The sequence below is a fragment of the Nothobranchius furzeri genome, chromosome 13 (genome assembly GCF_043380555.1).
Source record: "Nothobranchius furzeri strain GRZ-AD chromosome 13, NfurGRZ-RIMD1, whole genome shotgun sequence".
Taxonomy (NCBI): Eukaryota; Metazoa; Chordata; class Actinopteri; order Cyprinodontiformes; family Nothobranchiidae; genus Nothobranchius; species Nothobranchius furzeri.
This window is the reverse complement of record NC_091753.1, coordinates 52,070,522-52,098,404: the sequence shown is the minus strand read 5'-3', so window position 1 is coordinate 52,098,404 and position 27,883 is coordinate 52,070,522. Positions and strand designations below refer to the sequence as shown.

Sequence of the window (27,883 nt, the reverse complement as noted above, 5' to 3'; positions counted from 1 at the left end):
GAGATAAAAACGTTTTTAAAATGATAAAAGGCACATATGTAATTTTTATTCTGATTATTTAATTGTATTATTTTAATTTGTTTTACAATTATGTTTAAAGAAACAGATCAATTTATGGTTTGACTGAACATTGATATGATTTATTAAAACTGGCTTTTCGGGGGGGGGGGGGGGGGGGGCATCAATTTTCTAGGGGTGGCCATGGCCATCCCTTGGGGGCGCCTTTGGTTTCCTGTTCCTCTGCCCTACTGGTTGAAAGTGAGATTACAACCATCATAATCAACCCAGCAGAAGCTTGCTTTAGCTAGCACCAACATGCTAACACTAATGTGAGCCAGCTAATACTAAAATAAACCACAAAGTATAAAGATCCACAGTTGAAAAAACAAATATTATTACTTACTGGTCTAGTAGCGACAAAGCCAGGTCACCATAGGGAGTCAAAGGCTATGTTCACTCTGCAGGCCTTGATGCTCAATTCCGATTTTTGGGTAAGTCAGATTGTTTTGTGTGGCTGTTCACACTATGACCGAAATGCGACATCAAACTCTCTCCAGTGTGAACACTTCACTACCCCAAAGTGACCCGCATGCGCAGAAGACAAGACGTCACACTACGCGGAGATGAAACCACTGACTCTGTGACGTTGGAGACTGATTTAATGCGACATGACCGTTCAGACTGCAGTCGTTTTTAAATACATCAGATATGTGTCAGAATTAGTACTACATATTCAAATGACACGGATCGCATTCTAAAAACTCTGACCTGTGCGTTCAGACTGTAATAAAAATAAATCAGATATGGCTCACATGTGGAGAGAAAAGCAGATTTAATGCGCTTTTTTCTCCACATGTGAGCCATATCTGATTTGTTTTTATTACAGTCTGAACGCACAGGTCCGATTTTTTTGAATGTGATCTGTGTCACTTGAATATGTAGTACTAATTCCGACACATATGTTCTCATTTTTCTTCTTTTATTTTATTTTTTTTTACAAATTGAGACAGCTAACTGCTAGCATAACAGCGAGAGCACCTTCCCTACTATTTAGTGTTACTTTAAAAGAGCAATATGCAGAGGTGGACTGGGCCAATGATTCAGGCTAGGAATTTACCAACCCAGGGAAACAGTGATTTTCTCACCTATTTCCATGAAATTCATGCCATGTATGAAAAAATATATATATGTGGACCATACTGTGGTATCACCCCACTTCTCCTCCAGCTTCACTGGCTGCCAGTCAACTTCAGGGTTCATTTCAAGATCCTGGTTCTGGTCTATAGGGCCTTACATGGACAAGCACCATCTTACATTGGTGATCTTCTTAGACCCTACACCCCCAGCAGGTCCCTGAGGTCCAGTGATCAAAACTTACTGGTTGTGCAGCACCAGGCTAAAGACCAAAGGTGACAGATCATTTGCTGCTGTGGCCCCCAAACTCTGGAACTCTCTCCCCCTGAGCCTGAGATCAGTGGACTCAGTGGTCTCCTTTAAAAAGCAGCTGAAGACTCACTTGTTCAAAGTGGCTTTTGTATGACCTTCATCACCACTCTCTCCTTACTCTGCTCTCCCCACCTATTCCACCTTCCTCAGGATCCACTGATTTCCCTCTTTCCTATTCACTCTAACATTTTTTTAATCACAATTGTCTATTTTTTGCTCATTTTAAACATATTTTAACCATTTTCTAAATTCTTTATTATATTTTTACATTGTGTGTTTTTGTGAAGCGCCTCGTGATTTTTACCTTGAGGCGCTATAGAAATGATATTTTCTTCTTCTTCAATCTCAGGCTTAAAGGTATGTTGATCTCCTGTATTAAGAAGAGGCTTAGAGCAGAGCCACTACTCTAGCTGCCTCCGTTTGGAGGTTTCCCAGGCATGTTCCACTTGGAGAAGACCCAGAACTTCACCATCTACCTGTTGCTAAGGGTCTTGACAGCAGACCTGTCGGCAGAGCCTGGTCAAAATCAAGTTCTAGCCCGTCATCTTTTGCGTGTCTCGTTCTGGGCCTGGATTTCTAAGACCAGTTCAATTCAGTGATAATTTTGTTACTTCTGTAAAAAAAAATAATAATAATACAAACAAAAGGATTCTAAAGACCAAATGAATTGGTTTTGAACTGTTTTATTATGTTAGATACAAAAAAATAAAATGCAAATGATCAAGTTAAAAAACGTTCGTCATGCTGGCACCTACAAAACCGTGAGGTAAAAGCCAAAGTAAGAAAATGAGTCTAACAACAACTTAGTGATCAGATGTGGAGAACATTCCAGTGAATTGATGCCCTCTGCTGTTTGAAGGTGGCTGCTTCTCTAGAACATCTGAAATGAGTCCAATTTGAACTCAAAACCTAATGAAAGTGAAAAAGTAAACATGCTTCTTTGGATTTCTGTGAATGTCACCTTGAATGTGAAGCAAACATTCCTTAAATTAACTTATCGAAACAATATGATAGCAAATTAATCTGAAAAAGAAACACCACATTTACCCGTAAATACCAAGAACAGTCAATTGTGTAGGTTAATAAACCTAATGTGCAACATTTTCTTCAGAAAGTAACCTTCCCATTGTAGTGCAAACTTGTCTAAAACCAGCTGTTGTAGTCTTGCAGTAGACCAATGAATGACGGGCATCATTTCAGAATGCTCCTATGGGCCAGTGATGACAGATGTGTGCAGCAGTGGTCTGGAAGCTGGGAGAACATCAAAAAATGGCGATGAGGGAGCAGCACTTCCAAAACCTTTTTAGACTTTGAATCATTCGTGGAAGCCGTGTGTGCACACCTGAGCTCCGAGCCTGCAGAGGTACCTGTTCCTTAAGCCAAAAGCAGACATGGGGGCCAGTCCGGCATGCTCACCCTGCATCACCTTACTGGGCCACCTTTTACTCCTGCAGGAATAATAATGCGGCCAACATAAACACTCCTGGAGAACACTGAAGCTACTAGTAGGATGGATCACACAGTGAGCTGGCACTAGTCCAAGAAGCAGTGGAGAGGAATACTGCAGTTTCAATAAGGACTTCAAATAATTAAAAATCAATGTTTAATTAAATGTCTTGATATCAAATATGACACATTTAGTTGAGGATATTTTAGTGCATTTCTGTGTAAAAGTCATGATCACCATCTTGCCTGTTGTAGAACGCTTTCTGAGTGACCTACGTTTGGAGAAGCGATCTGGAGCGATGGGCGAATGTTTGGTCCAAGCGCAACCAAAAGTCTACTGCTGCCATCTTAAAATGGTTTTATTTTCTAAATGTTTTATAACAGTCAGTACAAGTTATTTATAAGTATATAATATGGTAACGTGGTTATTTAACTTGAATTCAATGACCATTTAGAGGCACAAACATCACCAGAAGCAGAGGAATGTAGTGCCCCCCCCCCTCAGGAGTATTATTATTATTATTACTGCTACCTTTAATTAGCTTTAATGTTCAGAGGTTTACAGAAGTTCATGCAGATGCTTTTAAGTTTTACACCATCTTTAACAGGACAATCAATCCAGCAGAAATATTAAGTTCCTACCAGACATGACCTCAATTCACAGGAAGTGGAACGTTTTCCAGAACAATTCACTTAAAAATATAGAAATATAACAGTTCAATGGTTTATTTAAAAAAAAACATGTTAATTAAGTTCTTCGCATAAAATCCCTCTAAGTGATTTCAGCAGTTTTAGCCCCAACTGTTAGTACCTTCTAGAATGAGCCGTTTCAGGGCTCTGTCACTTTAAGAAAACAACCTGGAGGTGGCCACCCCCACCCACCCCCCATCCAGGCTGCTAAAGGCTGAGAAGCTCAGATGGCTGGGAGGGGCTCAGAACAGAGCAGCTGCTCTTCCAGCCTGGAAGTGAGAGGGGGGTTACATAGTATTTTTACCTATTGTGATGTCACAAATTAGGACTCTTTTTTTTAAACGGCTCATTTCAGGAACATAATTCCTTAAGCAACCCTAACAGAAAAATGGATAGATGAGTTTTTTCACATCTGGAGTGTTTATAGAGGCGGTGCAGACTCACATGTTAGCACAAAAGGACTCAAAATGTGTGCTTTACATTAAATTTCCCCATTAAGACTACAGCGATGTACTTTGGCCTTAGCTGGACTTGTGATCAGCCCTAAAGTCCTGATGTACATAAACTTTTTCACCAAACAGAGACTGGTCAGTAACTAATAAGTTCCACACGCAAACCAAAAAATAAAAAATAAAAAGATAAATCACTTTACACGATGCTTTCACTCCAAACTTCTAATTTGAACACGAAGTGGGTCATCTTTATTTTTCCCCAATTACAAATCTTACAAAACAACGATCAGAACTTAATGGTAACATTGCAAAGTGGAACGAATCATTGCAGTCCCGCAAACCGCGGTACCACAGCACAAAAGTGCTAACGAGGCTGATAGCAGTACGTTTAACTTCATTTCAATGTTCAGTCGCATCTTCCCGCTTAAATGACTGGCAGTTCCTCTACATGTGGCAAGCACAGTTCAGCTGAGGTGGTGAAGGTTTACCCTAAAATCAGCGCGAGGACACACACATTCACCCACATTAAGCTGGAATGCTGAGAGCAGAGGCCATGAATACGTTGCGTTGCTCAAATGAGCCGATTCACAAAGTGCTACAGAGAAAAATTTCACCCGAGTTTAACGAGTGACCAAATATTTTAAACACCGTCTAAATCAGGGGTGTCATACTTGCGGCCCGCGGGCCGGGTCCGGCCCGCAAGCGGGTTAAATCCGGCCCGCGAGATGGTTGTGTAAACTTTATTTTCATACTTTACAATGTAGAGTGAAAATAAACGTTTCTTTGAGAGCAAGTTTTCTCTGTAATGAGTGTAAATAAAACAAAGCTGCGCTCAAGGCTCACACAAGAACTTGAATCACATCCTGAAGATGGCCGCCACTCAGGATGTGACTTCTGATGTTGATGTGCCGGTGAAAGCTAAAAGATGTAAAGTAAAATGAGTCAAATATACTTTAAGTGCTGCATGAAACTGATCTTGCCATGTGATCTGTAAGCTCTTTGAATCACTAAGGAATGTTTTTTTTATTTGTTGATTTTTTAATTTTTTTTCAAATTTTCAAGTACACTTCAGGTGTTGCGCGTGTACTACACTGTCCTCAGGCTCCAGCCTTGTTTTATATTGATTGTATTTAAACAAAGAAAACAATCTGAAGTTGTTTGTTTTTTACCGGTCCGGCCCACCTGGGACTAGATTTCCCTCAATGTGGCCCCTGAGCTAAAATGAGTTTGACACCCCTGGTCTAAATGTTTAAAAGTTCTAATTGCTGACAACATTTCTTAAAGCTGAAAACGTCATATTGATCAATACACTTGGTCCATACTGTATTGTTACAGTGAGATCATTGAAAAATGAGTCCATACAAATTTGGATCAGCAAGGAGCAAATTACAGATCTTTTGATTATCCAGGTTAAAAAAAATTAAAAATGTGTTGATTAAAAATTTAATGTTTACAGTTATGGGATAAAAGCTATTAAATAGTTTGGTGAGTAAACCTTGTGTTTAGGCGGACATCGATTAACAGACTGGTAACAAAGTCCTGTTTAAAACAAACACCCACGAAATCCCTCCAATAGAAAACAGCTGCACCGAGGCAGTAGAGGCAATCTCAGTTAAAAATCACTGTTTTAAGCACCCGGATGTTTCTATACAGTAACTTAAACTTTGTAATGCCCAGAAGTGTGAGGCGAGTGAGTACAGGTAGAAAAGAATTAAGTCTGATGTCCACAGTGGGATTTGTACCAGCAACCCCAATATGGACAGCATCAGCTATCTATTCAAAGTGTCACAACAGCCCACGCCAGACGGTCAGTTTCAGGTGTGAAGAACCACAGATGAGATCACTGGGTGGAGTCAGAACCGCAGTCCCGCCCCCATGACCGTAGACGGAAAGCTCTGGGGTGGACAGTGCAGCCTGCTGGTTCTGAAATCCCAGGATCATGTGTGTTCGCTCAGCAGCGTCATCATCTGGAAAATATCAGTCACAGCACGAACCGCAGAGTATTAGTGAGTGTGAACAGGCCCCGTGTAAATACACAACACATTACAGGTTAGACATATTAGAGAGGGGAGGCAGAAAAGGTGTTACTTCTATTCCTGCCCTTGGAAACAAATGTCATGCAAAGAAAAAAGTAAATGTGACAACATTAAAAGTTACAGTGCAAAGGAGACGCCACGAGTGCACACAGCATGCAGTGCTTGCTAAAAGTGGGTCATCTTGAACACTTTAACGTTACGTTAATGCATCTGGCTGATGCTTTTACCCAAAGCGACTCACAGATGTGAAGCAGCAAGGTGGGTGAAGTGGATCGGCAGGGGCTCAGGAGGTCGATTTACAGTTTATAAGAAGTAAAACACAAACCTGTTTCCTGCATCATAAGGCTGCAGAATATTAAGTCTTGTTATTTCTAAAGCACATGCTAGAACTGGCTACAGAACAATAACACTAAGACAGGCCAAAGCATCGTATTTACTTCCCAATTCCTGATAACAACTGGGCCCCCACATCTGACATTTCTTATTGAAAACACCAATAACTACATATTCTCTTCCCACCACCTCTTTGTCCATTTCCTTTAATGCTGAGTTTTTTTGACTAGTACTGAGTAGGGCCGGGCGACATGGCCTAAAATTAATATCAGTATATATTGAGGATTTCACCTCGATAACGATAAGTGGACGATAACTACAGGTATGTGCAGAAACAAAAGTTGTCCACTAGATGGGGCTAGATGGAGTGTATCGCGTTGAGTCGCATTTTTACGTGACTCAAGGTGGAACTGCTTCTTAACTCATTCGCTGCCAGCGTTTCTCGCCGTTTGTACAGTTTTTTAAGAGTGACAGAACGTTGCACGCTGGGATGATGTCGACAAAACAACTAAAACAAAGCAGAGACTCACCTCTTACATCAGGAAGAATCTGCGTGTTTCGAGCATTATGCGTTCTTTCATAATCCGTTGTCGAATTGTGATCGGCAGAAGCTTTTCCGATTCGCGCCTTCCTCTTTTTTTTTTTTTTTTTTTTTTTTTTACAGGAACGGCCCAAAACGATCTCCTAACACATGGATTTTCTGCTTCCTGATCATGTGACGTATGCGGATGAAGATTGGCTTTAGAGCTGAGATGTTTGTTCTCTCAGCGCCGGGGCTCGTACCGATGCCCAAACAGAAAAAAATGCAAATGACGACTTTAGTCGTCAATGGCAGTGAATGAGTTAAAGGGACACAAACGTTGCCCTACACATCTTTTCATTTTTTATTATCAGATTTATTCACATGGGAAAAATGATCAAGATAAGATTCAGAAATTTCGATAACGATACATTTTCGATTAACTGCCCAGCCCTAGTACTGAGTAGAGTTAAAACCAACGGGGAGCCCAAGTCTCCTTCCCTTCCGGTCAACTCAAGGGTCCACGGAACGGAACTATAATGTTCTGATCCGCTTTGCCCCACTCCCTGAAAATGTTGTACTAGAATTTAAATGAAAAGCAACAATGTGTTTCGACTGTCTGTCACAGAATTTGAGATTCATTAGTTTGGACATCACAGCAGAATCTCTTCTCCGCCAGCGTAGCTGCTACTTACCACATGGCCAGATCTTGAAAGGATTCGAAGCTAGCTAAGCTAATCTTCCAATGGACAAGACCACTAGCTTAGCGCAAACTAGCACGGCACCAAGCTAGTTGCTCTAAAAGTTTGGTCTAGGAACGCTCCGTTGTAACCTTCGCGGCCCTCTAGCAGGCCAATCACAGCTCTCTATCAGGATTTCAAACTGATAAGACCGCTGTGATTGGTCCACAAAGGTGGGCCAATCACAGCGCTCTGTTGGTTTGATGGGTGGGATGATGCGACAAAGTGCAACAAGATGGAGACAGCTTGTTATAAACAGCTTTTACATCGATTTTGGACTTTTGGAACTTGGCCTTTATTAGAATCAGGAGCAGATAGATGTATTTATTAGAATCAGGAGCAGATAGATGTATTTAAGTCCTTTAGTCAGAAAAAGGATGTATTTTTGCCTTCAACAGCGGGCTGCCCCGTTGACAGACATCCCTTACGGTGAGTACGTCACATTGTTCTTTGTCCAGTAGCATCTGGAGATCGCTTTAAAGACAACAGTAGAACCCGCCCCACAACCGAGAGCCATCAATGGAGCGTTCCTGACTAAATAATATATTTATTTAGTTGGGAACTTCTGGGACTTGCCAGGCTAACAGGCATCAGCTGTGGATCTAAGGCGAGTTGTGTGATCTAGAGTTTAGATGAAGATAAACGGAGCTATGCTAACTGAGACTGAGGATTCATTTTCTACTACCACTAAAATCCAACAAGTGGGTTTTTATTTATTTTTCCTCCATGTTTTATTGGAAGTCAGCATGTGACTAAAATGTTTGCTTGTCAGCTGTTTAAAGGACTCCATAGAAGGTTTTAATTTTCAGGTATTTGTTTGGAACGCTGCAGTTTTGTCTTTACTGAAAAGGAAACTAAAAATAACAATAGTAATAATAATAAAACAAATATCACACTTGTAACCAAATCTAATTTAATGAATATTTAATATTTCTTTTGTCAGTAAAATAATCACCGTTGTTAGCTGGAAACCTAAATTTCTTCTCTCTGTTTCTGGAATCTTCATCAACTGAGACTGGCCTTCAGAGTCAACAGGCAGCAAATGAAAACGAGTTGAAGGCAATAAATGTTATAGACATGTACTGGTTACTGACATGCTTCTCACTACTAGTGCTGCTCCGTTCTATTTTTATCCCAAATTCAAAGCAAAGAAAACACAAATGCTTATCCAATTAATCAACAAATCAATTAATTACTGAGGCGAATTAATCGATGATTAAAACAATCAGTAACTGCAGCCCTATTCAGTAATCCTAAAAGCTGTTCTCGTTTAAAGTTGGGGAACATCAATAAAACACTGAGGTAGTTTGTTTACTTCTTTTTTTAAATAAAAGTTGTAAATTAACTAATAGTTCAGCTTGTAAACATTAATGCCACTATAGTAAAGTTGCCTAAACAACCACTTATAAAACACAATGAAGCGTAATCAACTGTCCCTTCAATTATAGCTTGATTTAATGGCTATTTACACGCCTCAGCGTTGTAAACCATAATTTACTAGTGAACCATAAAATCAGCAGCTGTTAAAGTACAGTAAACTGAAGCTGGATACTGCAGCTCTGCTCATGACTCATGCATTTAGAGCAGATTATAAAAAATGTTTATGTCTGAGCCGCAAACATTAAAAATAAAAGGGAAATCAGACAAAACTGATTCGAGAAAAGACAATATTTTGCCTCCATCTTCTTATTTTTACACGTCTTTGTGATCCGAGATTAAAAACGAGTTGTTCACCATTTTTTAAGGAGTCATTTTACTCACTCGGATTCTGGAGAGTCCTCCTTCTGGAGTTTGGCTCTGGCTGCAGCCGTCCGGTTCAGATCTCCACCTAGGGGGAAGGTTTGCCAATGAATAAAGAGCTTTCCAAGCAGACAAGTAAAAAGATATGAAACGAAACAAGAAAATTACAAATTATGAAATGTTAGATTTCAGAGCTCCAGCCCACCTTTGAGATAATCCACCAAGTACAGCATCACCGCCGCAATCAGTGCCACTGCAAGGCAGGTGGAGAGAGACATCAGTGCAAGCGAGCTACGGACACTGCCACTCAGAAGAGTCCAATAGGACATGGACAATAACAAACACTGACCACAAACACAAGCGCAGAAAAACACTTCCAGAACCAAGTATCCATTGGAATCCACGATGGCTCCGGCTGCCATCGCAAAAAGAGCGAGTCCGAGGTTTTGGATGGACTGCATGCTGATGGACGGACATGCAAAAATAAGCAATAATAATAATCCAGATAAAAACTAATGAAGTGAAGCTAGTTATAGACATACACGCCGTAGGCTGTTCCCAGCTGATGCTCGGGTATCACGAAGGCCACCATGGGCCACAACCCACAAGCCAGCAAGGAGTAAGACACACCAAGCAGGGACTGGAAGACAAGAGTACCCAACTCACTTCACAGCTCACACACTAGTGATCTAACACACCTAGTTGAGATACAGAATACATGCTAAAGGTGTTACCATGGCGATCCATGGGTTCCAGAAGGTGAAAGCCAGCATCATGTGAGCAGCGAGGGTCGCAACCACTGCAGTTATCACCCAAACCACATTCCTCCCCGTCTTATCAACAACAAAGCCCAGGATTGGAGATGCGGGCGCTGAGATGATGTAAACAATACTGGAAAAGACAAAGATTCTCGTAGGAATACTTCAGACAAGTTAAGCAATCGTTTTATAATAAAAAATATGTTGCCTTTTAAAAACATTTAATCCATTAGTAACAGTAGATCACAATAAAATTCTTGATCTGATCCAACCGACCTGTTGACCGCTCTGGCTTGAGCAGGAGAGAAGTTGAACTTTTCAATGAAGAAAACTCTGAAAAAGGAATAAAAAATGTTTTAGCTCGTTTAAAAAGACTTCGGACTTTTGAATTTTTATGCTCGCGATTGCCCCCTCAGGCCAAAAGCGTAACGGCAGCTTAAATAGTAGGCTCGTGCACGAGGCGAGCATGCTGTACGTGCACACTCAACGAAAATAACAGCTGAGACAGTCCCGTGTGTGTGTGTGTGTGTGTGTGTGTGTGTGTGTGTGTGTGTGTGGCCCGGAGGACAGAGGACAGGAGAACGTGCAGCTAATTAAATAATTTGGTTCTGTACCTTTCTCTTCAGCACAGCCGACAAAGGTTTATGATGGGTCAGTCCTCCTGCATGCTCAGATCATTCCCTTCCCTTGCTTGAAAAATTGTTCCAAAATGAAAGTTGAACCCACATCTTTATTATCTGTGAATTCAATGCCGTTCGGCGAGTCTCAAATAAAAATTTGGGCATCTTACTGTAAAAAATATACCATTAATGTAAAAAAGAAACTCTAAATAAACTATGTTCACATCCAGAATCGAACCCGGATCTTCTGCACATAAATCAGACATCTTACAAGGTGAGCTATACACCAGTAACATTCAATGCATCTGTAATATTTATATCCTTGATGACGGCTGGAACGTCAATCCAAATAACGGTTCGGAGTGAAAATGGCTATTTTGTTGCTAATTTGCAGGAAATATCTAGAAGAAAGTTCTACAGAAAGTAGCTAAGGGTCCTCAGAAATGTAGCTAGGTTTGTCACTAGGCGTTAGGAACAGCGACAAAGTGGCACTGCCTCTCTCTCTGCTGCTAAAGCTACGGATAGCAAATGCTACGGGCTATGCCTGAGCGTGAACGCGCATGAAGCAGCCTGCTCGACCCGAGCATCTCTCTTTTTCTGTGATTTTACAGAAAAACAGGCAATCACAGTAAAAATGCCAGGGCTCATTCTACAGGACCAGGGCATTGCAGGAGAATGTATGAAGAAGACATTTATTATTTCTATACATGTTTTGGCTGTCACACTTCCATAATTTTCCTTTAGATACAGAAAGATGAGTCAACTCCAACAAACTAATCTGTGGAAAACAGAAGCTGCATTAAATCCAAAGCATTGTAAGCTTTCAGTGATGTGGTCGGACAAAAACTAGAGGCCGATATATTCAACCTCTTTCTATATCGGCTGAAATTAATAAAAAAAAAAATCATAAATCAGGCACCCGTGAGGCCGACTGCCGCCACTACTAGACTAAAGAAACGACCCGAAGGACCACAACACCATTTTTTTATGTTGACTTTGTTTAAATTCGAAGTTCAATAAATATTAAGAGATTTATTAATTTATATAATTTATATTGCGCACACAGTGAGTGTTCAGTTGTCTCTCACAATGAATGTGCTGCTGAAACGTTTAGATATCGGCCATTGGCAACAAAATTCTTTAAAAATCGGCATCGGCCTTAAAAACCACTCACTGCCCCAGTCCGATGAAGGGGAAGATGGCCACATAGTAACACACACAAATGGCGACAATGAGCCACAGTGTTAACGGGAAATCCTTCACATCAGTCAGCCGGATCACCTCGTCTGAAAACGCAGATTAAAAAAACAAAACAGGAACATTTAACATCTTTAAACAGCAGCTTCTAGAATGATGAAAACCTGAGCAATACACTGAACGTCTGCAGTCCAGGTCAACAGAAATCTGTTCTTTAAGTCGATATCGACAGGGGCACATCTAACATCAACATTACCTGTTTTCCCTTGTTCCTTTTGAAGAATCCGTTCTGCTCTCTTATCAAGAAACGCCAACACCAAGGCACAGATTAGGGAAAACACACAGGTTCCACCGGCTAGAAGAGCAAAAACACATGTAGCAAAGCAGCATTTCAGCATCACCGATGATTGTTGTGACTTTATCAGACTGAACCTGACAGCTGGTGACAACTTTTCTCAACAGAAACTCATCTTTAACGGTTAAAGTTTAACTTCCAGTATAGGCTAGCTAGAACAGACCATAACAAACAGAAACTTTTGCAAGACGTGCAAATGTAGAAGCACGTTAACATTACTGAGAAATTGTGGAGGGAGAAAAATCTGAGAACTGACACTTTTCCCACCCCGCAGAGATTCCTGTGAGGCACTTTCAGTTCCCTTTAGCACTTCTCTGCTGGCTGTTATCTGAGATCATCACTTGCAGAGAAAGGCTCTGGTCTCTCAAACAGAGATAAAGCCCGAGTAACCAGAAACTCACTTTAAAGTCGGCTCTCCCTGAGCCGAACACAAGAGCATATTACTTACCGATCATGAGTGACACGCCTAATGCCGTGTGACCAGAAGAGCCGACGGCGAGCGCCACTTTACTGTACACCCAGCCCATGATGTTCATGTTCACAGTGCTGCCCTACGAACAAGAGGAGAGGCTCACGACTCATATCCCACGTTCCCAAACGGTTTCCACAATCCAACGATGCTAGAAGGAATTAATCAATGGTCATACCAGGCGAGCCATGCTGAGCTGCAGGCCGAACACCAGATTGAGCTCTTTGCCTTTAAACCAGTTGACTGCGTACGTGTTTTGGGCCACAGCCAAGGATTCTCCTCCAATACTGTCAATCAGAGAATAGAATAGACTTTATTGATGTATTGATGCACTGTAGCCAAGGCCCTTGGTTGGAGGTATGTGGCTCAAAACAAATAGAGACTATCTGAAGACAGTCAATTTGAGATTGAGGGAGAAAAAGTGCAAAGGAAACCTTTTAAAAAACCTTCAGAATGTCTGAAGAATGATTGATCAATTGTGATAAAACTTTGTACAGCCCATAAGTGTGAGGTGAGTGAGTACATGATAGTGATAATGTACTAATAATAAGTGATAAAGATAGGGGTGTGCCATCTTGGGTACCTCACTGTTTGATCTGATTGTGATTCAGGTCCTACCATTCGATTATTAAGTGTTGTCGTCTTCCTCAGCTTATCCGGGTCCGGGTCGCGGGGGCAGCATCCCAACTAGGGAGCTCCAGACCGTCCTCTCCCCAGCCACCTCCACCAGTTCCTCCGGCAGGACCCCAAGGCGTTCCCGGACCAGATTGGAGATGTAACCTCTCCAACGTGTCCTGGGTCGACCCGGGGGCCTCCTGCCGGCAGGACATGCCCGAAACACCTCCCCAGGGAGACGTCCAGGAGGCATCCTGACCAGATGCCCAAACCACCTCAACTGGCTCCTTTCGATCCGGAGGAGCAGCGGTTCTACTCCGAGACCCTCCCGAATGTCTGAGCTCCTCACCCTATCTCTAAGGCTGAGCCCGGCCACCCTACGGAGGAAACTCATTTCGGCCGCTTGTATCCGCGATCTCGTTCTTTCGGTCATTACCCAAAGCTCATGACCATAGGTGAGGACTGGGACATAGATCGACCGGTAAATCGAGAGCCTGGCTTTCTGGCTCAGCTCCCTCTTCCCCACGACAGATCGGCCCAGCGTCCGCATCACTGCAGAAGCCGAACCAATCCGCCTGTCGATCTCCTGATCCCTCCTACCCTCACACATCAAGCGATTATTACAATTACCACCATTTATGGTCTCCTCCTTGAACCGTCACCTTATCGTGGTGGAGGAGTTCGAGTGCCCTAATGATCCTAGGAGCTATGTTGTCTGGGGCACTTAGTGCCCCTGGTAGGGTCTCCCATGACAAATTGGTCTTAGGTGAAGGGTGAGACAAAGAACGGTTCGAAGGATCTTTCATGGCGGTTAAAACGAAGAGTCGGAGTACCCGGCCCGGAGGGTTACCGGGGTCCCACCCGGGAGCAAGGCCTGGGGTTGGGGCCCGTGAGCGAGCGCCTGGTGGCCGGGCTTTCGCCCATGGGGCCCGGCCGGGCCCAGCCCGAACCGGATACATGGGCTCGTCCAACTGTGGACCCACCACCCGCAGGAGGAACTTGAAGGGTCCGGTGCAATGCGAATCGGGTGGCAGACCAAGGCGGGAGCCTTGGCGGTCCAATCCCCGGACAAGAAAACTAGTTTTTGGGACATGGAACGTCACCTCGCTGGCGGGGAAGGAGCCGGAGCTTGTGGCAGAGGTTGAGCGGTACCGGCTAGATATAGTCGGACTCACCTCGACACATTGCATTGGCTCTGGAACCCGAGACCTGGAGAGGGGTTGGACACTCTACTTTGCTGGAGTTGCTCCGGGTGAGAGGCGGAGGGCTGGGGTTGGCTTTTTGTTAGCCCCGAGACTCTCTGCCTGTGTGTTGGGGTTTTTGAGGCAAAATCTCGGGCGTGGGAGGAGTTTGGTGAGGCCATGGAGAAAGACTATCGATCGGCTCCAAAGAGGTTCTGGCAAACTGTCCGACGCCTCAGGAGAGGAAGGCAGCAACTCGCTCACACTGTTTACAGTGGGGATGGGGAGCTGCTGACGTCAACTGAGGCTATAGTCGGACGGTGGAAGGAATACTTTGAGGAGCTCCTCAATCCCACCAATGCGCATTCCGAGGAGGAACCAGAGCGGGGAGGCCTGGGGATGGACTGTCCGATCTCGGGGGCAGAAGTTGCTGAGGTAGTCAAACAACTACACAGCGGCGGAGCCCCGGGGGCGGATGAGGTTCGTCCTGGGTATCTCAAGGCTATGGATGTTGTAGGGCTGTCATGGTTGACACGTCTCTACAACATTGCGTGGTCATCGGGGGCAGTTCCTAGGGAGTGGCAGACCGGGGTGGTGGTCCCCATCTTTAAGAAGGGTGACCTGAGGGTGTGTTCCAACTATAGGGGGATCACACTCCTCAGCCTCCCTGGAAAGGTCTACTCCAAGGTACTGGAGAGGAGGGTCCGATCGATAGTTGAATCTCAGATAGAGGAGGAGCAATGTGGTTTTCGTCCTGGCCGTGGAACTGTGGACCAGCTCTATACCCTTGCAAGGGTGATGGAGGGGGCATGGGAGTTTGCCCAACCAATCCACATGTGCTTTGTGGATTTGGAGAAGGCTTATGACCATGTCCCCAGGGGCACCCTGTGGGGGACGCTCCAGGAGTATGGGGTGGGTGGCTTTCTGTTAAGGGCCATTCAGTCCCTTTACCAGAGGAGCGTGAGTTTGGTCCGCATAGCCGGTAGTAAGTCGGACCTGTTCCCAGTGAGGGTTGGACTCCGCCAGGGCTGCCCTTTGTCACCGGTTCTGTTCATCACTTTTATGGACAGAATTTCTAGACGCAGCCGTGGTGTGGAGTGTGTCCAGTTTGGTGGCAGGAGAATCTCGTCTCTGCATTTGCGGATGATGTGGTCCTCCTAGCTTCATCCAGCTCTGACCTTCAGCTCTTGCTGGGTAGGTTCGCGGCCGAATGTGAAGCGGCTGGGATGAGGATCAGCACCTCCAAATCTGAGACCATGGTTCTCGACCGGAAAAGGGTGGCTTGCCACCTCCGGGTCGGGGGAGAGGTCCTACCTCAAGTGGAGGAGTTTAAGTATCTCGGGGTCTTGTTCACGAGTGAGGGTAGGAGGGATCGGGAGATCGACAGGCGGATTGGTTCGGCGTCTGCAGTGATGCGGACGCTGAGCCGATCTGTCGTGGGGAAGAGGGAGCTGAGCCAGAAAGCCAGGCTCTCGATTTACCGGTCGATCTACGTCCCAATCCTCACCTATGGTCATGAGCTTTGGGTAATGACCGAAAGAACGAGATCGCGGATACAAGCGGCCGAAATGAGTTTCCTCCGTAGGGTGGCCGGGCTCAGCCTTAGATATAGGGTGAGGAGCTCGGACATTCGGGAGGGACTCGGAGTAGAACCGCTGCTCCTCCGGATCGAAAGGAGCCAGTTGAGGTGGATTGGGCATCTGGTCAGGATGCCTCCTGGACGCCTCCCCGGGGAGGTGTTTCGGGCATGTCCTGCCGGCAGAAGGCCCCCGGGTCGACCCAGGACACGTTGGAGAGGTTACATCTCCAATCTGGTCCGGGAACGCCTTGGGGTCCTGTCGGAGGAGCTGGTGGACAAGGCCGGGGAGAGGACGGCCTGGAGCTCCCTAGTTGGGATGCTGCCCCCGCGACCCGGACCCGGATAAGCGGAGGAAGATGACGACGACGACGACCATTTATGGTGCATTTTTTTTCCACCGTAGAGGTTTGTTTCTCACATCAGTTTTTTCATACTTTTAGATTAATTCAGCACACATCAACTCCAGTTACCACATACTTTTTACTCCATTATCATATCCATGTACCCTACACACACGTTTGCATGAAATCTACAGGATAAACCTGAGTAATGAAAATGACTTTTGTAAACAGAATCAAGACAGAACGGAGACATGCAGATCTTCTGGCCTCTACATCTGAAAATCACCACAGTTCACGAGTACTGTGAAGGGCAAGTGGGAAAAAATAAACCCTTAAGGAGCATTGCTTCAATCGGCATAAAAAAATGTTTAAGCTAAAAGGAAGTTCACGACAGTGCAGACATGGGCCCCACACCCACTTTATACCACCATTGTGTAATCTTTAGTGAACATGTGATCTCACCACGTTACTGCTACAGACCGACCACTTATAAACGACCAAAGGCTCCCCGATGCGGCCTCAGCATTGCAGCAAAGTGCCGCCATAGTCTTGTGAAAAAAGCTGGACTTGTAGGCAAGTTTTGGTAATCCTTCGATAGTTGGCTGGTTAGGAGGAACAACCGCCGGCTTCTCTTCATCCAACACCATGATGGGAACATGTAACGTGCTGCTGCAGGTTACTAGTGTTGTTGTTTTTATTTTAGTTCTATACAACTTCTCTTTAATCCTGACAAGTGACTCCCACGCTCAGTGGCTGGAGCTTAGCAACAAGCCGCCGCTGTTGCTGTAATGTTTTTTTCCAATGGCCCGCCACCCAGTGTCATGGCAGCACGTGTAACTTTAAGTTTTCCAGCCAGGCTTTGCTGTTGTTTTTCAGACTTTGACAAACATCTATTTAGAAATCGATTTAGAACCGGCCTGTCCCATCACAATGCATTGATTAAATGGTGAATCGACAGACACCTAATTGAAGGACTAACTTAACTTTTAGCTAAGGGCTGTAAATGTGCAGATATGATGATCTTAACTCAGTGAGCTTAAAAATGGACCATTCATTTTCCATAATTTACCCAAAAACAAAACGTCCAGCTTCCATCAGCCAGAAGTGATTGGTCCAAGCTCCAGCTGCAAATATTACCTATGTGGATATTGGGAAAAAGTCAATACTTTTATGATAAATCTGTATTTCAAAAACAGATTAGAGAATAAACCAACCTGTCCAACACAGACGAAGAGGGAGAAGATGATGGTTCCCAGCCTGCAAAAGAAATAAACATTCAGTTTTAGGTGAAAGTGTCGCCAAAACAAGCAGGACACTTTGTTGTTGCTCTACCTGATGCCAAAAACCCTGTCGAGCAGAAAACCCCCAAAGAAGCAGAGGACCACATTTGGCCAGGAGTACCAGGCGTAAAGCTGCATGAACTTTGCCGTGTTCAGGTTTAGATCCTGGGGGAGTCAGGGGGAAGGACTCGGGTTAATGATCAGGAGACAGACTGACACTTCTGATTGGACGGCTGCTGTTTCCCTAAATCAGTTGTCGGGGCTGACAGAAATCCACTAGTCAGCTTTTTCAGCCTGGTATTAATTATAATAGTTTGTGACATTTACCTGGATTACTTGAGTCTGGAGCGCTGCTGGATTGTCATAACAGAAGTAGCTTCCTGAAACGAAACAAACGTTACCAAACGATAAACCTAAACAATAATACAGCACAGGAGCGTTTAGGGTAAAAACGTTTTTTTTTTTTAAATATTTGGGAGTCTTGAAAACTTTAAACTAAAAAAAAAAAAACTCCACAACAGCTTCTCACCGAACCCCAGGAAGCACATGAAAACCAAAACAACGACTCGGTGCAGAAAGTGGCTGGGGTCGCATATGGCGGCCAGCGGCCGGCCGGGTCCTCGGTCCGCCTTCCGGCCGGTAGACGAGCCCTCGGCCTCGTCTCCCAACAGGCCCCGCCGCTCCTCGAAATCCGCCATGTTCCCCTTTTTTTGGGCAAAGTTAGCGGCTGCTGGGGAGAGAATCCATCGGTCATATGAGCGAGTGGAACAGTCACGTGACAGTGTGACGTGACGTTTGCGTGCGCAGACTTGTGAATCGGGCGCGCGCGCGAGGCAAAATACAACGTTTTTTGGAAGGTTGTTTTTGGCTAAATAAAGTTGATATTAGAGAGATTACCACAGTAAGCGCGTCATTTCCTTTTAAGGTGATTACAGTTGCATCTGTAAAGTGTGATAACAATTAAAGTTACTGTCAAAACAGCATTATAGAAAACTAGAACTGTTGATGAAAATGGTGAAAAGATGCCTGTGGGATGGTAACATGTATTATTATGCTGTAAGTCTGTGTGAAGTTTTTAGTCTTTCAAAAAAAAAACTAAACATTTATTGCAGCTTTCTGAGAAGACGATAACTGAATGACAATTGTCAAGCAATCTCCATAATCTCTGATCTGACCATCTGTGATTAGAAAGCGAAATTATGCTGGGTGCGTCAGCTCATATTCATTTATATCTATTTATGACATTTTGGTAAAGTTTTTGTAATACTTATGCTAAAAAATATATCTTTAGTGTGTGTTTTTCAATTTTATGTTGATTCCTGGAAATCATCATACCTGTGTAGCTCTTGGAGACCCACAGGGGGTGCCAACCCCACATTTGGGAATCCAAACTACCCTTTCTTCTCTAGGGTCACAGAGAACTGACGCCCAATGCCAACAGTCAACAGGCGAGAGCATCGACTTATATACGATATGTCGAGAGGGGGCGAGAGGCAGGGGACACTGTGGCCCTGGACAGGTCACCAGTGACACAACACATCAGCAGAAATGCCAAATTCCAGAGTGAGAAACTGTATACAGTAATTAAAAGTGTATTATTACACACAGGGACCTAGGTCTTGTGGACACTGTCAGATAAGTAGTGAATTACTTCCAATAAAACCTTTTGAAGATTGCAAGAAAAATTTAACTCAAGCCTCAAATGCTCAGTTTCAGTTCATAAACATTCTTGTTCAGTCATTATTGTGGAAGATTTTTGTATTTTTAAAGGACATTCTTCTTCCTCCTAGTGGACACAGTGGATCATTGCACCTCCTTTTCTGTAGAAAATAATTTGTATTAAAACTATTAATAATAATAATCTGAAAACAAAACAACTATCAACTAAAGGAGGTAGTTCCAAAGCAATCTCAGAATATCAGTTTATCATGATAATGTTTATTGATCAATTGCAATCTTTCCAAACCAGATTTTATTTTTAAATGACGTTTATAAACAATTAGCAACTAATAGATGTGAAAATAATAACCCTGAGCCTTAGCTTCAGTTCTGTTTTTGTGCCACTCACACTGAGAACGTTTAGCTTTTGTCCATTTATTTTTGTTTGTTTGTTTGTTTTGTGTAATTTCCCATTCTTCTAAACCTGCATTCATTCGAAGCTTGAACCACTTACCTGCTAAGTTAAAGAAGGAGCTTTTGCCCTGATGACAACCTTCTGGAGCATCTTGATCTTAAACATTTGAAATAATCCTGATTGGTTTTACTTATAATTAAACACGTCTGTCTGACTCAACTACCACACAGTCGCTTAAAGAGCAAGTCACCCCCTACAAGAAACTTACTTCACTCCCTCTTCATATTTGAAAAATGCAACAAATGCTGTTGCCTAGCAGACCGAGACGGCGGAGCCGCTAACAAATATACACACAGGCTCACAACGACATTGTGACATCATAATGTACTGTTTACATCATAGCATACCTCTTAGCCAATAGCGGTGGCAGATTTAAATTCAAATACAGTGCAGAGTTTTTACCTGACGACGGCACAACACTGACAGTTTTAGGCAGAATATTTAAATTTTAACTAAGATGCACTGAAGTACCAAATTATTGACGACACATGTCTGCAGCACAATTAGACACACATTTATATAGTTTATCAGCAAAAAAAAGTTGATTTGGGGGTGACTTGCTCTTTAAAAGAACCCCTCATCCTGAAAAATCATCCTCGCTTTGCCTCAACCTGAGTCTGAGCAAACACCCAGCCTGTCTACAGGGTTTGTTGAATTTCCATTCAAATTCAAATTCAAATTCAAAAAAACTTTAATCACCCCCGAGGGGCAATTGTTTTGTTGTTCCATGAATGTCATTTAAAATTCCCCATGATTCACTGCTACAGGTTCATCTGTCTGCGGATTTAATCTGGGGGTGACAAACGACCCTTCCAGTGGCTGCAGATGCCGCTCCAATCGCAATGTAGCTTATTAATTTCCTGGCCAATTATCAGCTTCTGTCATGACCGACAGCGGGTGGGCTGGAGAGATATCATGTTTCATTATTAGATTAATCAACCCCGCATGCCGACTCTATTATAAATCATGCAGGAGGTGACATTATTCCTGCAGACATAGTTTGTGAATGTCCTCACATCCATCTTTTGGTTGTTGCACAGTTCAAGAAAACAAATTTATTTCAGAATTACTTTTTTTTCTTCTCTGTTTGAACCAGACATGGCAGCAGGAGGGTGCTTTACTTGCACGCTACAGCCTTGTCGGGTGGTAAACTTTGGTTTCATAAGCACTATCACACATCTGATCTGAGTCAAGGGAACATGGCTACATGATGTAAAAGCAGATGTGGATAAGATTAGAATAACACACCAAAACAAGTGAGGAGGTTTCAGAAGTGGACTACCTCCAAAACATCTCTGGTTGCCAAAAAAAAAAAAAAAAAAGAGCCCAATCACGGCCTTTTTAAGGTATTGCTAGTTTTTTAATGTTTAAACTAGAGCTTTAACATTGATCTCAGTGATTGTTGAGTTAGAAGCCTGACCAGTTTTATAGTTGACACCACTCTGCAGCCTCCACTGACCAGACACTGCAATCAACATCTTTGTGGGGTGAGTAGGTGCTCTATAGGAGGAGCTCTTTACCTGCTTTACAGCTGTTAGCTGTTATGCTAGCGGTTAGCTTTTTCAGTTCGCTGTTTGTCAATAAAAAGCACAAGAAGAAGAAAAAGAAGAAGTTTGCTTTTTCTGTTGGCATCATGGTGGGGCCAGGAAGTGAAAGTAAATGAGGTGAAGCAAAGAGCTGAAACCAGCATGAACATCAACACGGCCTACACTAGCTTGTGGGAGCTAAAGGAGGCTACAAAATCACAGACTAATGATGACCTGGCTTTGTTGCTACTGAACTTGTAAGTAATAATATGTTTTGTCCAACAGTACGGATCTTTTTACTTCATATTTGTTGGCTCATGTTATTGTTAGCTTGTTGCTAGCACCACAGACATCACTGCCTATTGGAACTACCATTGTGGCCATATGCCATCTTGGATGGGTTTCCATTCGCCCGCAGTGCATTCATTTCTACTCAGAAAGGTGTTTACCCAATTAAAAATCACATTTTACTCTGCCCTTTCAGACCATCATACATATGGAATGGCATGATGATTAAAATATGAATATAAAATAGACAAAACATATTCAAATGTAAAATCCCAGCAGGTAGGCTAGAAAAGCCCACAGTAATCCCACGTGACCTGTTATCAATAGTGCACTGGTTGTTGCAATCGTTGGCTGCACAAAACGGGCATACTTGCTCACCCTGCATTGACTCTAATTGGGTTTGGAGAGTGAGGGACCCATCCAATATGTTGTAGACACTGCTACACTTTCCAGCGCGCAGTAGGGCATCGATACATTCATGGCCATGGTTAGCGCTAGCTACAGCAGGCTGCTTTTGTGTTTAAATGTTGTCCTTTGCTGTGACTAAATGGTAATTTATAAACAAACAAAATGTGTCACAATAAATCTTCTTTGAAAAGAATATGGTTGTTTGTTTATTAATAAGTACACAATACACAATAAGCAAAACTCTGGGTATTAAAATAAAACAAAGACAATAATCTTTAGTCACAAGCACACAAATTTACATTATAAAAGACAAATGGATGCTAGCATAAAATATACAACTGTTATATTAATGTTAATGTTTCGTACACACAGTCAAATATATTTAATACCATTTTAAGCCTACAATTGCCCTTGTTTGTCTGTATGAAAATAAATTGGCACAATTTACATCATATTGCTTTATAAGATCAAAATTATAAGACAAAAAGATGAAAAAAAATATTAAATCTTCTAATTAGTTATCGAGTGTAATATAAGAGGTGCTCACAAATATTAACTGGTAACAGAAGAAGCAACATGATGCAATAATATTTTGCTCATTTTAATGCAGGTAAATCAGAATTTGAGGTAACGTTGCTTTCTATTTCTCCATCCAACCCATACGTTGATAGAAATATTGCACATTTTGTGATTTTACAGTTTTCAGACAACTAACTATGCTTATTTCTCACAAAAATATTAGACATTTACTATTTATGCACATCAATTTTTATTATAGTGTAAAACAATCAAACCATAGCTGTCATAATGACTTCTACATTCTCATCACATTTTTTTATTTGACTGCATTTTGACTTCAGTTGAACCTTAGGATTTTAGAATTTCCAAGGCAATGCTTAATTAAAGGTAAAATATGTAAGAATTTTACAGCGGAGTAATCAAAAAACAGTCTAATGTCTCAGTCATGTTGGATCAGATTTCCTTCTAATCTGGCTGGATCAGTTTTTCTTCTTTCATTTTGGCCAAATAGAGGCGTAGTCATTGTTAACAATCGTTGAGCCTGGGGGGGTTGTCAAGTCTGCGCCATCATTAGTAGCTTGATAAGGGCAGGCAAAAAGCTCCAGAGTTGCTTAAAGATCATAAGCCAGTAAACAGGAGCGACCCAGGAGTTTTTTCTTGTACCGCTAAGAAGCCACGGCATCATATTGTTTCACTCTAATATCGGGCAAATAAACCTAGAGGCTAACGTAAAGCTAACAATGCTAATAGTGAATCAGAAGAAAGTATCTCAAGCTTCTTTTACAATTACCAACAACTTGATAATACAGAGAATGTATTTATGTAACTTATTGTGTAGGACTCGTCTTCATCTAGAATCTTCTGGTGCATCCTTAACACAACAGCCATGAAACTCAGGGAATGGTTGTCAGAGAGTCACTTTTTGTAATAAAAAAATAATAAAATAAATAGTCTGCAGTAACCAAATTTGGCCACAGGATGTCAGTCTCTCTTCATTCCTACATATTGCTCCTTTAACATGTATTAATGTGGACTGTGATTCTGACTTGAACTCATTAATGGCATCTAGCCTCAAGGACTTCCACATTAAAAAGTTAAGCAATTGTATAAAGCTTCACATTTGACTAATCTTGGGACCACATAGGTCAATGCGCGTTTGCGAACTATGGACCTCGTACATCACCGCGTGCTCCATAAACTGAACTGTATGGCCGGCGGTGAGATGCCTTTGTGTCCACTCGTGGAGTTAACCGCCCACCGACCTTCCTCCTTCTACACTACTACCTCTCGCATGGACGACATCATCATTGCGTACCACCTGCGTGAGTGGCTTCTTCTCGTTATGCGCGTTGGGGACTATCCCGTTTCCTATCCTCTTTGTGCCTGACCAGGATCAAAGACCAAAGGCGCCAGGATCCAAGACAAAGACCAAAGACAAAGGCGTCCAAGGAGACCAACGTCCTAAGGGACAAACCCACCTGTGCTTCCGACAATCAAGTCGACCTACGTTCATGAGGAACAAACCCATATGTGCTTCCGACGATCGAGCTTTGGGCGCGATCCCCGAAACCAAAAGGGGGAATGTTGAGGGTCTGACCTCATGAGGAAATTACTATGCAGTGATTTTCTCCAAAATGACTGTGCTTAAATTGCTCTGAAAAGCAAATAATCACATCAGCGCCAAGAAACTTCATTTCCCATGATGCTTTGCACACGGAAGCATTGTGATGACGTCACCGCCTAGTACCAGAAACACGTTCTGCGCATGTGCGGGAAGCCGTGGACTTTTCCCGCGAACTAAGACCATAAATCTTCAGCAGAGACAAAGAAACCTCGTTCTTTTGCCCAGGATACCTGGCGGTTAGGACACGCTTGTCGAACGCTCCGACTTCTTTGAGCACGCGGAAGCTCTAAGAGCCAAGTTGAGCCACGGAACTGCTGGAAACTAAACTGCAAGCCCATCAGATCTGCTCGTTTCTGCTCCCCTCCAGCTGATGTTTGAGGACACAGAACTGCGGAGGGAAACAACAACTCCATCCAGCTCTCAGAAACGCTGTAAGTTATAACTCAGCACAGAAAGAAACTTTGCTGTCTCTGTCCAGCCCGTGGAGAAACACTCGTGAACGCCAAACAACGGAGAAAGCATCAAACCGACGGATGACGCCGGAAACTGCGGAGAAAAACGGAGAACCGTCAAGTCATAACAGCGGGGGACGCCTTGCTGCTTTGGTGATCAGGAAACTCATTTTTTTCTCTCCTTTTCTTCTCCCGTTTCCTCTATAGTCTCAAATAAGCAATAAACCGCGTCTATTGCTTAAAAAGTAGCTTCGTGTTTTCCTCTTTCGTCCCAAACACGTCCGTCGGGTCATTTTGAAGAATAAACTGCTTATTGATCATTGTTTGGTATCTTAAAATGGTTTCTGTCATGGCCAGGCTGAAACTAAAAGATATTAATTTGTGATTAATCTTTTGTGTTGTTTCATGATCTTTTGAAATGTTTTGAGTGATTTAAGGTTAAGTTACTACTGATTCTAAGTGCTTTGGAAGTTAAAGTGCAAGTTGCCACCCACACTTTAGCCAGACAAAGGGGTCAGCCATCTTGTATTCAAGACTCCATTTTGAATCCATACACACACACACACACACACACACACACACACACATACACACTACTCCTTTGTGAGAACAAAGGACCCCATTCATACATCCTCCATCACATGCAAACACATCCATCTTCAATCATATCACACGGTTATTATTCATCTATTCCACTGTTTATTCATTTGACAAATTGTTAATTAAATGTTATAAAATTCAGATTTTTGTGTCCAGTAGCTTTGTTGTGTCGAAGAGAAGTCTCTGCTCCAAGGATTCTACGAACTTCAAGAAAGACTGATAAGAGTTTTGGATTCAATTTTTCCCCGGAAAAAAGGGAATGGTGCCCCGTATATCTAAGAATATCTTAATTAATTAATAAATCAGTAAATATTTACATATTTACAGAATTTATTGAAGAATCCAAAAGTAAGTTAACGCTTACGAATTGTTCGCTCCTAATAACCCCAACATTTTATTGGTGCGGCCGTGTGAGGCTTGGATACACAGAGATTTCTATCCGGCACAAACAAACAAATAAATCCAAAGAGCTTGAATTAAAAATAATCCGTTGTTCAGCCTTGAACCAGCAACAGAGTGGTGCTGATTTCGCTGAGCAGGAAGCTGCATCGAACTCTCACCAGTAACTCAGTGCTTCTTTAAAGGTGCAACGTGTAATTAATTCTGGCTAACCTTTTAGGTTAAAATTCAGCTTTTCCTTAAAGGTGCAACGTGTAATTAATTCTGGCTAACCTTTTAGGTTAAAATTCAGTTTTTCCTTAAAGGTGCAACGTGTAATTAATTCTGGCTAACCTTTTAGGTTAAAATTCAGTTCCTCATTAAAGGTGCAGCGTGTAAGTAATTCTGACTAACCCTTTTAGGCTAAAATTAACTGCTAATTTAGCGACTTTAACTCACAGTGGCTATTATAACTAACTGAAACCTTCACTCAAAGACTGATAACACCTTGTTTGCTAATATTCTGAAGGAATAACTAGCATATTTAACACTGCAAGTGTTGTAAGACGTTGCTACGGCAACGCACCAGCTTTTGCTAAAATACTGAAAGGAATAGTATTTTAAGCGTCAGTCACGGCATTCCGTGCAATCTTAAAACGCTAAAACCTGTGCGCACAAAGGTTAATTTAGTGTTTTTCTGCTACAAAGCTAGCAGTTGCTGCCCAAAAGGTGCAGTTTGAGCTATCTGCAGAAGCTCTACTAGGCTATTTTTGGTTCGGTTGTTAAAAATGGAGGGACAGAGTAGTGAACTGACCAACTCCCAGCAACCAGGTGGCGCTGCGGCTCACGACTATGAACCTGGCCTACTTTCTGGACAAATATTGTCCAAACTGGTCGCGGTTGCTCGAGAACCCGACTACCCTTCTAGGGATTTCACTGAAGAACAGCGTAGCGACGAGCTGGAAGCTGTAATTGATCAAATAGAAAACCCGGATGGTACAAAACCAATCCAGGTTCACTTAGCTAAGTTAGCCCTGATCCTCTATCAGAGAGAACTCCAACATGATCGAGAGATCATGAAGCTCCAGAGCATGCTAGCTGAAAGGCAGCAAAATGGAAGGCAGAAGGATGACGAGGAGGAAGCCAGCACCGATTCTGGGGAAGATGGGGAGAAGACCCCGCCCCCTTCTGCTGATGACAACAGACAGTGGGAAGGGGGGGAACACCGTGACTCTGAGGCTGAGCCAGAGTGCTCTCCCACACCGGTACGAAAGCAAGCCGGCAAAGCCAACCAGGGTCCGCCCAGGACGATCGCCAAAGACCAATTGGTTTCCTCCACCCAAGGTAGCGAGGGACCGCCGTCCCGCCGTAAAGGTAGGCTACCTCCTGATACGTCTCCATACGATAATCAACAGTATGTGGTGTGGGACTCTCTGGACAGACGCACGCCGCAGGGGAGAGATGAAGCTCATCTGTTCCAACCTTCGGCCCCGTTCCCTACACACACTATAGGGCATTCAGGACCACCTAGGGGCCGAGGGCAATTCGCCCTCGAACCCCAGGTTGGACCACCACCCTCATCTTCACGGCCTTCTCAATCAGTGAGAAGTCGACCAGCTGAGCGGCACCTCTATTTAGACCGCTCCCCCAGTCCACGAAGGGTGCAAGGTGCCGGCTGGGGTTATGCACAAGCCCAACCTGCACCTCCACCATCCACCCATCCTAGCTACTCCGGTATTCGGCATGCCGATAACCAGCTGCAGGACAAAGCATCATACGCCAGTCCGTACCCGGACAAAACGTATTACGCAGATGCCCCAGTTGAAAGACGCAGGCTGCACTACGCAGACGTGCCCCGGGAGGAGGATCTCCCAGGACACCCACGTGACGTGCCAGCAGCCCGCCACAACATGCCGGACCCCGATTTGGGCCCCAGGAGTCAACATTGGGAGCCCAGAGCACACCAGCGATATCCAGCGCCCTCTGAGACAGACCGTGGGTCAGAGTCAGAGGATGACGCGCCGTACCGTGAGTCAGGGCTCCGTGTACGTCAAATTGAATCGCTAGCTAAAGACATAGAACGCTTTGATCCTAACACCAATGAATCCAATGTTGACGATTATCTCAGGGAGATAGAACGTTGTCTGCTTGATCTT

General features: G+C 43.4%; 1 protein-coding gene across 2 annotated transcripts; it reads right to left on the bottom strand.

Annotated features, from left to right (window-relative positions):
- Positions 1 to 2,113: 2,113 nt before the first annotated feature.
- On the bottom strand, positions 2,114 to 18,656 carry mfsd1 (major facilitator superfamily domain containing 1). 2 transcript variants are annotated; one of them, XM_015951062.3, is made up of 17 exons: positions 18,328 to 18,656; positions 18,126 to 18,178; positions 17,851 to 17,963; positions 17,733 to 17,775; positions 17,588 to 17,655; positions 12,981 to 13,089; positions 12,782 to 12,884; positions 12,235 to 12,333; positions 11,956 to 12,067; positions 10,438 to 10,494; positions 10,138 to 10,294; positions 9,946 to 10,043; positions 9,753 to 9,865; positions 9,609 to 9,656; positions 9,425 to 9,491; positions 2,789 to 2,894; positions 2,114 to 2,697 (listed from the first exon to the last, which is right to left on the bottom strand). In XM_015951062.3, exons 1-17 carry the CDS (start codon positions 18,494 to 18,496, stop codon positions 2,638 to 2,640), a joined length of 1,575 nt encoding a protein of 524 aa, XP_015806548.1. In that variant the 5' UTR covers positions 18,497 to 18,656; the 3' UTR covers positions 2,114 to 2,637. The 2 variants fall into 2 exon arrangements, with proteins under 2 accessions (XP_015806548.1, XP_015806549.1); XM_015951063.3 differs by lacking the exons at positions 2,114 to 2,697; positions 2,789 to 2,894 and adding an exon at positions 5,812 to 6,001 and having other exon boundaries at positions 18,328 to 18,596.
- Between the last annotated feature and the right edge of the window lie 9,227 nt (positions 18,657 to 27,883).

Excerpts from the sequence above, each read along its gene's own strand:
- mfsd1 (XM_015951062.3), bottom strand. The coding sequence starts at position 18,496 with ATGGCGGATTTCGAGGAGCGGCGGGGCCTGTTGGGAGACGAGGCCGAG. Across the intron at positions 12,334-12,781 it reads AGGCGTGTCACTCATGATCG|CCGGTGGAACCTGTGTGTTT; the intron begins GTAAGTAATATG and ends TTGCTCTTCTAG. Across the intron at positions 2,698-2,788 it reads TCTGCAGGCTCGGAGCTCAG|CTTCCAGACCACTGCTGCAC; the intron begins GTGTGCACACAC and ends ATGTTCTCCCAG.